General features: G+C 39.9%; 1 protein-coding gene across 1 annotated transcript; it reads left to right on the top strand.

Moving 5' to 3' along the window:
• The first annotated feature begins 56 nt into the window (after positions 1-56).
• gpr176 (G protein-coupled receptor 176) lies at positions 57-13750 on the top strand. The gene is made up of 3 exons (XM_034900637.1): positions 57-2073; positions 6423-6675; positions 10625-13750. Exons 1-3 carry the CDS (start codon positions 1845-1847, stop codon positions 11868-11870), a joined length of 1728 nt encoding a protein of 575 aa, XP_034756528.1. The 5' UTR covers positions 57-1844; the 3' UTR covers positions 11871-13750.
• Positions 13751-15748: the final 1998 nt, after the last annotated feature.

Genomic DNA, 15748 nt, shown 5'->3' with positions numbered 1-15748 from the left:
TCAGAGGGGTAGAGAAGCCAGACATATAGCTCCATTAGTCTCCTAGAATAAACTCAAGTAATGTGAATTATCATTTAGGAAAATGTTGGCATCTAGTGGCAGCTCAGCCTTCCTACATTACGGTTTGATGCTTCTTAAACATATTGTGAGATATGTTTTGTCACATACAATATAATGTGGAACAAATGATGAAACATTATGAAACAAAAAGCTAACATTATAAATGAACACTAAACCCAATGTTGTGGTTTTATTCTAATGTTAAAGTTCAAACCCTTGTTATGTTAGATGAAGGGCTGTTGTCTCTTTCAAAGGAAAGTGGATTTGCTTTGATGAATTTTTTTCCATTTTGGATTTTATTTCCAATGTTACCTGCATCAAAGAAGAGAGTCTGATTCTTTGGAGACAAAGACACTGGTCGCTGTCTCAGCACATCTACCTTTATGAACACAGTCTTTAGAGAAGCTGGTACGGACATGCATGACTACGATGGAGGAAAAGACCTGTTTTGATTTGTTGTAATGTTAGACGTGTACTGTGCTGATTCCACAATTATGAAGGAATTGGAATAAAGGGAATGCATTAGCACCAAATAAATATCAGCAAAACAATGAGTTAAGAGTGTCGATCCTCTGCTTAATAGTTTCAAAGATAGAAGTCACTAATTCCAGTTCTGCTATGAATAGTCGTTTTTATGCATTGGTCATTAGCTGTTTCTCCACAATGGGTCCATATGGGCATCTGCTCTATGGTCCACTGTCTTGCCTCGCAAAGGAGACTACAAATGAATTTACTGTTTAAAACAAAGTAAATCATGACATGCCGTTTTGTATTACTGAGGAATGTCCTCACAAATGTTGGTATTCAGCAAACCAAAGAGGAATGTAACAAGTGCCTGTGAAAGAACAGTCTGAGCAAGACAACAGCACAGTTGTTGAGGTTAAACCTAATGTAATGTCTAACCCTTTTGGGGGTGGACAAACAGATGTGCCTCATCATTATAAGATGTAACCCTGTGTACACTGTTTAACTGGGTCTCTGGATAACTTATGTTTACTTAAAGGTTAACTGATTTATGTCTGTTTTGATGATAGGACGTTTGTCCATCTTTATCTACCGACAGCATTACTGATCAGTGTGTAATTCGGCAACACTCTCCTTCGCTTGCCATTCATACGATTCAGTGGAGTTTCTTGATGCTTTAAGAAGAGGAGGGGCTCTTTCTCTCCAGTCTTGCACTTCGCGCTGTGAGATATTCAGCAGCCAGGCTCCCCATCAGTCTACTAATTAACAGGCTGTGACAGTGCGTCTGCCAGCGGCCGCCAGAGCATCAGCCTGACTGTCACACTATTTGTTTTCATACTCTACGCTGAGAGATGATTATATTGTGTTCTGGGTGCTGAAAGCTTCTTTTAACCGGAACGTACACTCCGCAAACCGGTGTGGTTTTAGGTGCACTGGGTGTCAGAGATTTAGCACCCAACCTCACTGCGCACGGATTTCACTGACTGATTTCTGCCATGCATCCGCATTGGAGGAGTATGGATCATACAGCCTAAAGGCTTGTTATTTCCTTGTGGTTTGATGTATGATCATTGCACCATGTTTTTTTCTGATTCATCAGACATATAAAAGCATCTTACTCCTGGCAGCTGCACGCATTAGCTGTGTCCGATCACATCTCAACTGACATCTCTGCATGCATGCAAGCTGTGTTTTGCAGATTTTTCTTCTCTTTTTTTGCAAGGCATCACCATGATCCCAACGGAAATGCCTCTCCAATGCTGGCCGCTGACTTCCCGCCAACCGTCTTAAAGCCCGTCTGGATCGCCGGGTGAACCGACATGGATAGTGGGAGCCGGGCTGCGACGGTCGGGGACGGTGCAGCCAATTTCACAGCAGCCCACCTCTGGCTGGATCTCCTTAATGCTTCGAGCACGCCGACGCGGTGGGACAGCAGCCCACCTGCCGAGGGGACCGGGCTGGATCAGCAGCAGCGCCTCATCCGAGAGCAAGCCTACCGGGACTTCACCACCACCATCCAGGTTTTCATCCTCATAGGTTCGCTACTCGGTGAGTCGCCATGTGAGTCGCCATGTAATGTTCCTGCACACACACACACACACACACACACACACACACACACACACACACACACACACACACACACACACACACATAATAACTTTAATTACTCAAAGCATCCACTTGCATCATTTTTTCTATAAGCCTCAACAGTATGATTCCTAAATCTGGGTCAAGGGAGCCTTATGGCAACACCCTTTTTAAAAAATGAAGTTGCAACACCAAGCAAGTCTTCCAAAAATCTAGCCCAATCATCAATGCCTAAAAGACTTAAATATGAAGCAGCAGTATTCTGTAAATGTGAAATGATGGTAACTGTCAAAATAAAGCTAGAATCGGATTCTTTATTTCAGTCAATGTAGTAATCTTTTTCTTCCTAATAGCCTAAAGCATGTAGTTTTTTTCCATCTAAAACACATAGTGTAAGTACATGACTACATTACATGACCAAAAACATGAAACAGCAAACAATTTTTCCATTCAAACCATTGGTTGGTGCATACTGCATACTCTTTTCTATTCAACATGCCCAATCTCCATACTCCTCACAGGACATCCCTTCCAAATGTTTATACTCTCATGCTCATTTTCACCTGACTTTTCCCTCGACAGGTGGTAACTCCCTTTGATAGTGCCTACTACATTGTTTAGGCTGTATGTGGTCACACTCACTGTGCACATCCTCCACATGTATAATGAACTCCAATACCTACTGTTTCTGTCAGCAGTCTAATTCTTAGTTATCCATATGGATACACTGTGCAGCACAATACTATATGACTGGTGAATGCTATTCAATACTATGAATAATGTTGTGTGACGTGTCTGTTTGCATGTTAGTTTGCTGCTAACTTGAATATTGGATGTTAAGTGTTACGTTATTACAGTGTGTAAATTAAAACATACAAGAAGCAAACATTTACTCAAGAATTAAGCAACACATATAATGTGTATTTGATGCCTTCTTTCATTGAAGTGAAGTTTTAGGTTGGCAACCCAAGAAGACACTGGAACGTTGATTCAAGCTATAATGGTAAACTTGACAGGTGTTAGCTACACATTTCACCATGGCAAATATTAGTAGCAATAACTTACCGTACACATTTTGAGCTTCTTACATGCAGAATTTGTACCAACTCTGCTTGTGCCTGTAGAATCACAGGCTGCTGATAAAGAAGATCAGTCACACAGTTTGACATCTCCTCCGTCTTATTGGCAGCCAAAAATTATAATCCTACTGCCTAATATGAGTGCTGTATTTTAATGTGGTATTTTTCAAAAATTTCTATGAGTATGTCCTCAATGAAAAGCTCCATTGATAATTAACCATGATGAAATATGGTGAAACTAACTCAGAAACCAGGAGAAAATGGCCAAATGACTATTACTCTGAATCAGTACTGTTTTGTAGTGCCATGCGGCAGGGTCAGGAGAGCATGAAATGAATGGTCACACAAAGTTGTCTTTTGCAGCATAGCTCAAAATGCCTCTTTTTCCTCTGTATGTAGTGTACATGGCTTGGAAAACATACAATACATCTATTTTACTTTTCAAACAACTTCATTTATATGAACCCATAATGTACAATAAGTTAAAAAAGTTAAAAGAGCCAGCTGTCTTAAAGGCATAGAGTCACGCAGTACTTTAACGCACCACCATATTTCAAAATAAAAATAATGCGTCCTGTGCCTGTAGAAGCCACTCTTCCATTAGAAATCCACATTTTTTTGATAAAAATATCTTTGGTGTCCTTTATTTTTCTACATGACAGGTGGCAAATTATGATTACAAAACAAAGAGTTCTCCTCTGTACCCATGGCACAGACATTAGAGTCATAGTGATCTTTTCATCTTACTCTTAGAAAAAAGCAAAATAGGTGTATTTCCCCCCCAAAAAAATGTAAGCTAACATTCCTATTAATCAGCACACAGTTATCATTTTCCCCCCAATAAAGCACAGACGTTTGATTGTAAAACTGATTATTGTGCCACAGTGTGCACGGCAGCAGCTAATATATGCCGGTAACATATGTTCCCCTCCCTCTCTACCAAGCTGATGTGTGGTGAGCGTCTGGCGGCCGCCGTGCATCACCCAGGTGGGTGCTACACATTGTTGATGGTGGAGAGTAGTCCCCCCCGAAGCGCTTTGAGTGTCTGTGATAAAGGGTTACATAGATGTAATAAATTATTGATATTAATATTATTGTTATTACTGAATAATAAGATTATTAATTAATCACGTCTGTGAGAAATGACAGTATGTGGATTCTATTTCCTCTGTTGGTAACAGTATTTAAAAAAGTCACTCATTAACTAAAGCAATTATAACAGCACAGCGATGCAACTAAGAATGTGCTAAGTGTGTTAATGACACACTTTGTTTCACACTTTGAATATGATCAACTAACGCTGCTATGTTTAGACACCTGGATTAGTTGCTTCACTGATAACAGCAGCTTATTAACACCAATCCAGAGATGACACAACTTACTTTCACTTGTGTAAAGCAGACAGTGTATAAAGTAGACAAACAAAGCATTTTTGAAGTATTTTGAGTTTTTCATGTGCTATAGTGGACAGCTATTTGTTAAGTGGAACAAACAATCATTTTAAGTGTGTGCTTTTTCTCCCCACTGGCTGCTGTGATTATGATTGTCAAGGTGTTCCACAAGTGCTACGCGAGTATTTTAGGCACAAAAGGACAACGTGACTTTACAGACAATGCAAGCTCTGATTATAAAAGTCTGTTGTCTATGTGATGATGCAAAACTGCTTTGCAAATGAGTAATTATTTGTTATAGATATTCTCAAAAACCACTTCAATTCTTATTTATGTAGTTTGTCTAGACTTAAGTAGCATGATGAACACCTTAATGCTTAAATAGGATATGAGGAAATTACTTGTTAATTAGTATTTGAAAAAAATGAGCATGCTCCCTCTTTAGTCCTCATTTAAGTGGGAAATTGTTTTAATTACAGCCAAAAGATTCTCTGGGACACCCCAATGTGGATGCAAAACATGTTTGACACAGAATGCTGCTGTTTACATCACGTTTCCTATCAACAGTCAATAATGTTGTCTTTTAACCATGACTGGTCTTTGTAACATATTCATTTGTACCTGTTTTAAAAGGGGATTGGCAAACAATGTTGACAATATGACTTGTTTTGTAAAATATCACTAGATATACACTAGAATCTGTGCATGTAGGAATCTGAATGTATTTTTGCTGGAAACATCCTGTTTTATGTAATGATGTATTTTAAACAATGAGTATTTGTGCTAATTTTAAGATCCCACGTGAGTCAGCTTCACAGAATATGGAGGCTCAGTATTAATTAGCATTAATTAATGAGGGTTTCCTGGAGGGTTTGCTGCTCTAAAATCCTGCCCAATTTGAAGCTAGCAGTAAAGCACACCCTTTTCTCCTAAAACAGCATCTTCAAGCTCCATCTAAAACCTCTCAGGCCAAATTTCCACAGCCGAATCCACCATAGTTGATTTTTATATCTAACCTTGCTTTCATAGCTTTCATTTGTATCTTTGTAAGCTGTAGTAACCTGATCTTTTTCTTGCAATTGATGGTAAGTGCTTTTTTTCTGACTGTTTCCTGAACATTTACAGACATCAGAAACAAATAACCTGAGGAAAAAATGGCAGTTGTCCTCACCAGAGAACATCTTGCTCTGTCTCTGACAATCAGAGCACAGCTAACACTGTGGGTCTAATTACATTTGGAGAGGCTCATATCACACGCAGCCCTGTGTGACCTGACGTCCGCCAGGGCTTCGCAGGGAGTATAAAGTTCATCTTTTTAAACCTAATTAACAATCATTACTCTCTCACCGCTCCAAATTATGGACGGATCTTAACAGAAAGGCTGGTGGCTCCTTGCTTGAACCTGATTGTGTGCTGTCTCAATCGGTTTAAGTTCAACTGATTTCTTCACCCTTCAAAGAGCTCTTACATTTCCGTCTGCGTTAGTGTACGTATAGTTAAGGATGTCAATTGTGTTGATTACTTCTGTGCAAAAATTTAGCAAAAAATCAAATAATTCTTACTATTACTGTGGTTCTTGTTACAAATCACAAAACCACAGTTTAAGACATAATAATATTTTTTGGTATTTTTAAAACCATTGAATGTAGACAGATAGTTAGATAAATAGATAGATGGGATTTGTTGAAGCAGATTGGAAGGCTTTTTCATGAAGAGATAGCCGAAGAGACCTCTGGGCCATCAAGTCTTTGCAAATTACATTTTTCTAAAAAGGAAGTCAGAGGACAAACTGTGTTTTTGATGCTATTTTAAGTCTCTGCTCCCCTCCTCTCCACAGGAAATGCCACTGTGCTGTGGTGCACCTGCTGCACAAATGTCTTTAAGTCTGTGACCAACCGATTCATCAAGAACCTGGCGTGCTCGGGTATCTGCGCCGGTCTAGTGTGCGTTCCCTTCGACATGGTGCTTGGAGCCAGCCCTCGCTGCTGCTGGTGGCTTCACACTCTGCTGCTCTGCAAGGCCATCAAGTTCCTCCATAAGCTGTTCTGCTCGGTCACCGTGCTGAGTTTCAGTGCCATCGCACTCGACAGGTCAGTTCAGAAAACATCAAATACTTACTAATTTACACGCATAGTTCAAGTAGACCAAGATAATACAGTCATAGATGATTGTGGCTAACATTTAATATTAAAATCCACATCTTACAACTCAAATAAAAAGAGCAATCTGCCCCTGAGTAGGACATGAGCAATGATTTTTTTTTTTTGTTGCTCCGTTAAGCTTTGCAGCCAGTACCTGCTGGGTACCTCCCACTCACTTTTGAGAGAAGTGGACGGGGCAAATCGATTCTCTGATCAATACAGTGCTTGGCTGAGTCAGTTGGAGCTATTCTCTTTCTGACATGGAAGTACAAACATCCACATTGCACAACTAGAGCCACTCTAAAAGATTTCTTTTGTTGTAGGAGAGAAAGTCTTTTTCAATCTCCATCTACACCCTATGGTGTGTACGAGACGTGTAGGGGGCGGTGATCGATGGAGCATGTGTATGCCATGCTGAGCAGACGTGTCCTGGTCCTCCCTGCAGTGCTAAAAGCTGCTGCCAAAAGCAGCCTGAGATGGCAACTGCTGCCCACATACACTATGGTCTTACACTAATGCGGATGATCATGCCCTTACTGATCTGGAAGCTCAACTATGGCTTTCTCAGTCACAATAAACCTTTCTTAAACAGTATTTTAGTATCACTACCAACAATTGAATTAGATATTCTACTGGCAGTGTTGCTACTTCTATTGCCCCCACTATAATAGCTATATGTTTAGATAATAAGACTCTTACCTGTCTTACAGTAAATCTCCTGAGTATTTAAAACCCCCCATAAATTATTAGTTATGTTCAATTAAATGTTCTGTTACTGTTATCACCAGTTATCTGTCATTAAAAAAAACAAATTTGTCTTATAAAACACACTAGGCTAAGTTAAATCAAACAAGTAATGCAGATTGGCTCACTGAATATACAAGGTTTGGTATAAAGCCATGAGCAGCGTCTCTCAGGCCCCAGATGTCAGGCTTTCTCTTTCCCTTCCTCTATCTGTTTTTTTACAAGAGCACCATCTCTGCATGTGGGGCTTGACAGTTGTGAGCGGTTTAAAGAAATACAAATAACTATTAGCATTTTTCACTTATACCAGAATGTTAGGGTGACTTGTGCAGCCAGACCATACTCCAGCACTGACACAGCACTGTAGAGGTCTGGCAACACAATACTACTTCCTGTGTGATTCTAACCACCAAATTAGAAGACATATTGGCTAGCTGGTTAATAACTGTAGCTACATGCTAACCGGTAACACACTAGCTGGCTAGAAATGTGCTAGCACTAGTCAGTCACAATATGCGGCTTTATTTTTGGCCTATTTGTCAATAAAGAGTAATTTAAGGGGACAATACTTCCACATTATTGAGGCCTGTCTCATAACTGTCAGCAAACCATTTCTCTTTTGTGGAACAGTCTGGACTGACAGAGGACGTTAAATAATATATTTATATACAGTAGCATAATATATATGGATGTAGGACATTTTCCTTTTCCATAGTTAGAAATAAACTTACTAACCTAACCAAAAAATAAAATTCTTTGTCTGGCACTCATTCTTTAACAGATATGTCAGCTGTGGCAGCAGTGAGACCTCTAACCCAGACAGACTACACAAACCTAGCGGTGTCCGTTTGCCTAAAAAAATAAAAATTGTTACTATAAATTACATCCTTGCTGTTTGCAAATTCAAAGCACAGTAGCCCCCTCATTCTGGATATTTGATTCACACCCCCACCATTTATTAATTTCATCCTGTAGTTTACTCAAACTGTATGAAACTTGTTTTATGTATTATACGTATACAAACTTCCGTGCAAAACATGAATATTTGACGACTGCAGTATGTAGACAGTCCAGGCTACCACACTACTAAGCCTCAGTCGCCATAACATAAAAACTATGCAGGACTTTGTCACCACATTTAAGTGATTCATTTTTTTTTTTATGGCTATTGCAGTCAGATCGTGTTTTGTTGCTGCCTTGCCTCAGCCTTGGTTTCACTGAAGCTCATTTTGCCTCCATAGCAACTCAATCAGAATGCTATATCAAACCGATGAATTATTCATTCTCAAGGAGGGCAATCGAGGATGTGTATACAGTGGGGCTGAGACTGCAGCAGTTAATGGCTTGTGCACACACACACACACACATACACACACACATACACACACACACACAAACACGCACACACACACACACATACACACACACTCATACACTAGCATGTAATGATGAAGAGACAAATAAGCAAGTCCTTCACACAATTTGTTTTGCCTATTATTAAGGGACAACAACAGGATGACAGACAATCTTCATCCTATTATCTTTAAGATGGATATGAGGAGATCTAGTTATGTGTCTGTGGGTGTGCGTTAAACACACTCGCATGATTTCAACTTCTGCATAAGGTAATTACTCCACAGACAGAACATCCTTTTATCCCATTCCAATAAAATTATGTTAAATATGCACAATTTTGCTTTTGCCTCTGTTTTATAACCGGTTTACAGGATTTTACGTTGCACTCATTTTTCAGGTTATAGCATTATTTCAGAAGTGCACTTCCATCAACAAAGACAATATTATTGAAAAAACGTATGTTTGTTTGGATTGATAAATTATGCTATTATTATATATATACATATAAATTAGCTACATTTCAATAAAATGCCTCTGATTTTTGTTTTCTTAATTCATATTTGTTCATTTTCCCCCTAACGTCTCCTATTTAAAGTATTTTACAGAAGCATTATGTTCACTCTTTATAGAAAAAGTAATAAAAAAAACAATTTAAAAAAGTAATATTAGCAGTCAATCCTGCAGCAATTTGGTGTCAACAGATTAGACTAAAAGCAACTGCACCTTTTTCCTTTTTGTTAGTATTTTTGCTTATATAATAGGTGCACACATTTTATATTTCTACTCTCTTTTCAGTGTAACCACTTGAAGCTCTACTGCACACCCACTAAAAATAGTGGAAATGTGTTTTCAGAGCAGGATACTTTAGCTTCTGTTGTGGATGTGAGCATTTAGGTGCATTTACTTTTAATTTCCACTTGTCTTTCCATGTAAATCATCTGATGAGAGATTTTCTTGAGCCGTGTCAGCATGACTGCATTCAGGAAACTCTCTAGTCAGACAATAGGTGTTTTTTAACAGTAGACCTTTTGAGTTGTCATACAGAGAAAAGCACAGGTGTTATCATACACATAAATGGCGGCTGAGGTCTACACCTAAGTGTCCCAAGAAGCCATAACAGTGAGTCCGCAGGGACAATACGAGGACTCTAATAGTGTTTTTCCATTGCATGGTATCTACTCGACTCAACTTGTCTTTTTGGGATTTCCATTACAAAAAAAAAGTCATTGGTACCACCTAACAGGTACTTTTTTTAGTACTACTTCACTTGAGGTACCAAGCGAGCTGAGGCAATACCAAAAGGTAACGTGAAAACCTGCAGACTACTGATTGGTCGGAGTGAATCGTCACTATTCACTGCATCATCATTGCTAGTGACAGACAGGGAGTGTCCTAAACAAACCCGCCGTATTAGTTTAGTTTGTAAGTTAATAGTTTAGCCGATGTTTTTTGGCAACAGCCACATGCCGAGGAATCGAAAACACAGCACCTTCGGCGTTCTGTGTGTGTTGCGTTAGGTCACGGCAGTTTCCTGCTATGATGACCAGCCACGGCTCGCCTCACGCATGAGGCGGTACTAATCTGAAAAAGGAGGACGGGACACCACAGTGGAGCCGAGTCGAGGCAATTCGAGCAGGTATCATTAATGGAAAAACGCCATAAATGGCAGCTAAATGGCCATCACTCATTTTAGTATGCACCTGGACTTTTTATGACTGTGACGTCTCAAAATATATAGTATGTCACAGAAAAAACAAACATATGTAAGCCTTTATGTTGAAATAATTTGTGTTTCTAGATACTACTCTGTGCTGTACCCGTTAGAGAGGAAGATCTCAGATGCAAGATCCCGAGATCTGGTCATCTATATCTGGGTCCACGCGACCGTGGTGAGCCTTCCTGTGTTCGCTGTGACCAATGTGACAGATGTGTATGTCACCTCGTCCTGCTCCGATGACCACGCCCGCTCCCTGGGCCACATGGTGTACGTGTTGATCTACAACGTCACCACAGTGATCCTCCCGCTCGCTCTGGTCTTTCTCTTAATGCTGCTGATCCGCAGAGCACTCAGTACCAGCCAGAAGAAGAAGGTGATAATCGCAGCGCTGCGGACTCCCCAGAACAGTATCTCCATCCCGTATGTGTCCCAGAGAGAGGCTGAGCTACACGCCACTCTGCTGGCTGTGGTGCTGGCTTTCTCAGCCTGCAGCACCCCTTATGGGGCCTTGGTAGTGTATCGCACCGTTTTGGCGGACACTAAAGAGCTACCCATCTCGCTGTATCTGATAGCCCTCTGGCTACCCAAGGTGTCCCTGCTCACCAACCCACTCTTGTTTCTGACTGTTAACCGCTCAGCGCGTCATAGCTGGCTGGACTTACTGTCCAGGATTCACAGACGTTACAGCCGCCGTAACATGGTCAGCACCGGGGGTCTGGCCTCTTTGGGAGGAGAGTGCGTGATCGGAGAGCCTGTGGGACTGGAGACAGCCGGTCGATCCGGGAGCCAGCTCCTGGAGATGTTTAACATTGGCCAGCAGCAGATCTTCAGGCCCTCTGAAGAAGAAGGGGAAGAAGAGGTTGCTGAGAATGCAGAGAATGAGATCCCTTCTCAAGGATCAGGAGGCTGCTCTGGGTCTAAAGAGGACCACAAGGGTGGCTCAAGACTTGGGAGCTTCAGAGGTGAAGTGATCACCAAAAAAGAACTTCTGCAGGGGACAGGGGGAGGGCTTATCATCACCAAGGATGGCCCTTCTTCAATCATAGCACCCCGGGCCTCTCCGGTCCACACATGTGCTTACGCCTCTTCATCTCAGGTGGCACCAGCTACACCTAGTGAAGCTGAGGACTCCACACAGTTTGGTTTTGGACCCTTTGAACTGCCACCTCAGTGGTTACCAGAGACCAGGAACAGCAAAAAGAGGCTGCTGCCTCCGCTGGGTAACACACCCGAGGAGCTGATCCAGACTAAACTGCCCAGGCCGCGGCCTGAACGGAGAATCAGCAGGAACAACAAGGTCAGCACCATCCCAACTGTAGACCAGTGAACTTTTCTTGCTGGCCTCTGATCTGCAACACTGGCCACAACTCACTACTGGGTAGGCCTCTTGGGTCAACCATGCCTTGGCAAGATATTAATGAGTCAAGCTGCTTGGTGAGATGCTTGGTTTGGTTCATTTAATCCTTTTTTCTTTTCAAATTTTTTCATACGCAATAGTAGGCTATGTAGAGGTCCAGCTAGATGCCTGAGACACTGCAGTTTTCTCATTATACAAGGCTAAATTTCACATAAAAAGATTTACAATGCTGTGAGAAATGTTTCCAACTTTACTTTTTCTTTATTAGGGCCTACAATGGCTGCATGATAATTGAGAAGGCAGATGGCTTTTTGAATGTCTTTGTTTTGATCAGAGCTGGCATCATTGGTTAAATGAACACACTGTACAAATCCAATTAGCCTGAAAGTTGCACTGATACTGAATACTATATTTCCATGGCAACTAATCAAGCGAGGATATTTAACTTCCTAACAAAAGATTTTGTAAAATGGTTACTGTGATTGCACTCTGTTAATAAACACATCCCTGTTTCAGTCATTTGACTTAACCCTTTGTTGGACTGTTTTTTTTGTAGTCATGTTTTACGTCAAGTTTTGGCATTAACTCGCTCTTTGCTGGCCTTTTTTTTCTCAAGTCTTAATTTTTGAAGATTCCCATTTTTTCTAATGTGGTAGATGTTATTTGTACGTTTATGCAAGAGAACTCATTATAAAAATGTGAACATTTCAGAATTTAACTGTGTGTTACAACTTGTTTTCTAGAACACAATGTGCATCAAATAGACAAAAAAATAATAAGGAGAATAACCAGTATGTTTTGATAAGAATAAGAAAGAAAGAAAATCTAGGTCAGGCATCTTTTAGTCCCCTTCGATCAATTTGATTGATTTCTCCCAGGTTTCCTGACAATCAATTGCTCAATGAAATGTAAAATCAAGCAAATAACAGCTACAAGTGCAAATGTTCATATCAGAAGCTCTGTAAAATGGTTTTCAACTTTCAATTTCTCTGACTCTGATACTGTCGGCTCCGTCTCCTTTGTGATGCATAATTCAATAGTAGCAGCTTCAACCTAACGCTTTGGGAACTGAGGTTTGGTAGCTGAGGTAAACAGAATCGGGCTGCACTTCAAATATTTGTCAAGCCGTAACTTCCTTCAGGGGCTACCTCCATCCCCTGCTATGTCCACAAAGAACCTGAATCTATGTTGCATCCTACCCATGCTGTTATCAGGCCAAATTGTGCAGTCACGCCTGATTAGAGACCGTATCCACTGCTACTACTAACAAGCGAGAAAGATATGAATAATATATTTCATATTATAAGTCTGCTTTGATAATGACTGCATTAAGACTCTTATTGCAGAATACAGTAGCTGCTGCTAGATATTTAAGGAATCAATTCAAAGAATTCAAAGAAGATCATTGATTTGATTTATTTGGTGTGAGTTTTTAAGAATACTCTGGCCTCAGCTCAAATGTTCTACCTGATTTGAATCAAGTCTTATTCAGACATTTTACTCCTGAAACCATTAAGACCTTGACAATAGAGATACAGCACAGTCATATACTAAAGATTAGATTCACATAAACTAAATGAGTTTAAAACTCATTGGGCATTGATTGGCACATGAGACTTTTGTAACATTTCTAGTGTTAAAAGGCCTTAAACTCAGCTTTAAACTATGACCAATGGTAGCCCACAGGGACACAAAATCCAGTTTTGGTTATTACACATTCCAATTCACGTTTTTATCAATTTTCCTACTGGTTTTTAGTGGGTGGGTCTAATTGGGTATGAGATGATGTTGTGTCTTTCTGTGCACCAATCTGAATTTTTGTAACATTTGAATTGATGGTTGTTGTCGTTTTGTTCAATCAAATCTATATCACAGTCGTGATGAATCATATTCAATCCGTTCTTTATGTATGAAACTCTTGAAAAATAATAACCAATATTTCCTCCTTTGTTTGTTATAGAATTATGAGTAGGCTATTACGTAGTATAAAGAAATCCTTTAAGGGAGTCTGTTATTTCTTATGTGATCAACAATGTTTTATTTTATTTATATCAGGTTCAGTTCAGGTTGTCGGAGTTGCGCTTAAACAATCTTTTAATACCTTGAAACGGTCTCTTGTTAGCAGGAAGGACAGAAGAAATCACGGTTGCAACATTTAGAATGCTAAGAAAGTTCTAGCAGTTGAAATCCAGACTGTTAAAGTAGAGTTTAATCTTCTTTGCAGTCTGTGTAAGAAGGAGCACATGAGGAGCTTTTCAGCAACAGAAGCAGGGGAACAAAGTCTCAGTTTGTTGTCAGCTTTGGTTTATCGTAATCTAAGCAGGAATTGTTGTGAGTGGTATTATTCATGTTCTCAATGGTATTGTCATCGTCGTTTGGAGTTTTTCCCCCGTCTCAGTCTTCATGCTCATGGAAAGTCTCTATGGAAAATGGTATTATATTACCGGTGCAGTCTTAAGCCAGTGGGCACAATCAATTCAGTGGATGAGAGATGGAGATTCAAAAACACATGAACATATTGTCCCGTGTTGAGAAGTAACAACAGGATCTAATGCACAAAGGGCCTGTATAACACAGGATTTCTGTTTTGTTTTTACTGTAAATGAATTTAATGAAAACTTTCTTTTAACTGTGCTGCTATCTTTACAAAAAAAAGTTATTGCATAAACATTCCTTTTTCCAGGCCGTTTCAGACTAACTTTTGAAGTATGTAGTGGATTTGCTCTACCAACTGGACATCCCGGGCACCTTCTCACTCAGAACCTTTTTAATAGACATTCTCATATGTTTTAACAACTGCTGTCAAATATCGTGGTGGAGTAAAAAGTCCAATACATCTGAATTCATCTCTTAATTACAGTGGAGTAGAAGAAGAATGTGGCAGGAGATTAAAATACCCAAGTTAAGTTAGCAGCAGTACCTAGAATGTTTACTTAAATACAGTGCTTGAGTAAATCACATTCCCCCACTGCCTTCAACTACTAATCAGCCACTGAACTTGGCTGACAAAAAAACATAAAACCATAAATAAAAGACTTTATAATTATTGGGAGGCTGTCTCAATGTGTTAGGAATATTTGAATATGACTTTGCTTCCCTCCTTAGAAGAAGAACATGTACCTGATCTTCAGTTGTCTAACATCCTACATCATTAACTGGGAGAACGTCATGCAATCTCAATCACAGTCATTCAAATCAACTGAAATGTTGCTCCTAGCTGCTAAAGGCTGCACGCTGGCTGAAGATCCTGAAAAAACAACAGTGCAGCATTACATGGGATTGGTTAATTCAAATGCACAACAAAAATAACAATGTAATAGGCTCACTCTGGTCAATGCTTGTTTTCATTAGAGAAAATCCACGACAGAGCCACAGAAACAAGTCCACTTACTGGACTTACAAATAGATGCAGAATGAAAGAGTTTTTTGTTGTTGTTTTTTTAACAATTTGACTATACCTATTTATTATTTCTGGTTACCACCGGTCGTTCTACCTGGAAGCAAAGACTGATTTAATTAACGTTGTTGCTACAGACAACAGTTACCGTTGCTTTAAGCGCAGGTTCTCTAGCAAGCTGAGGACAGTGACAGTGTGAGGCGGAGGACATAACATAGACTGATGCTGTTAATGAAGAATGACTCAGTGGGTGCTTTCAGTTTTTTTCAAGAGCGCCCCACAGGAAACGACAATTACAAAGATGTTATTTTTTCCTCAAGAACTAGAGAGTGAATCATATCACTCTTGTTCCGAAGTCCTTACACTGGCTTCCTGTGCCTCAAGGAATTGATTTCAAAGTACTTTTGCTGGTTTTAAAATCACTATGGTTTAGGACCAAAATACATTTCTA

This window comes from Etheostoma cragini, chromosome 18 (genome assembly GCF_013103735.1).
Source record: "Etheostoma cragini isolate CJK2018 chromosome 18, CSU_Ecrag_1.0, whole genome shotgun sequence".
Taxonomy (NCBI): domain Eukaryota; kingdom Metazoa; phylum Chordata; class Actinopteri; order Perciformes; family Percidae; genus Etheostoma; species Etheostoma cragini.
The sequence above is the reverse complement of the archived record's forward strand: the minus strand, read 5'-3'. Positions and strand labels throughout refer to the sequence as shown.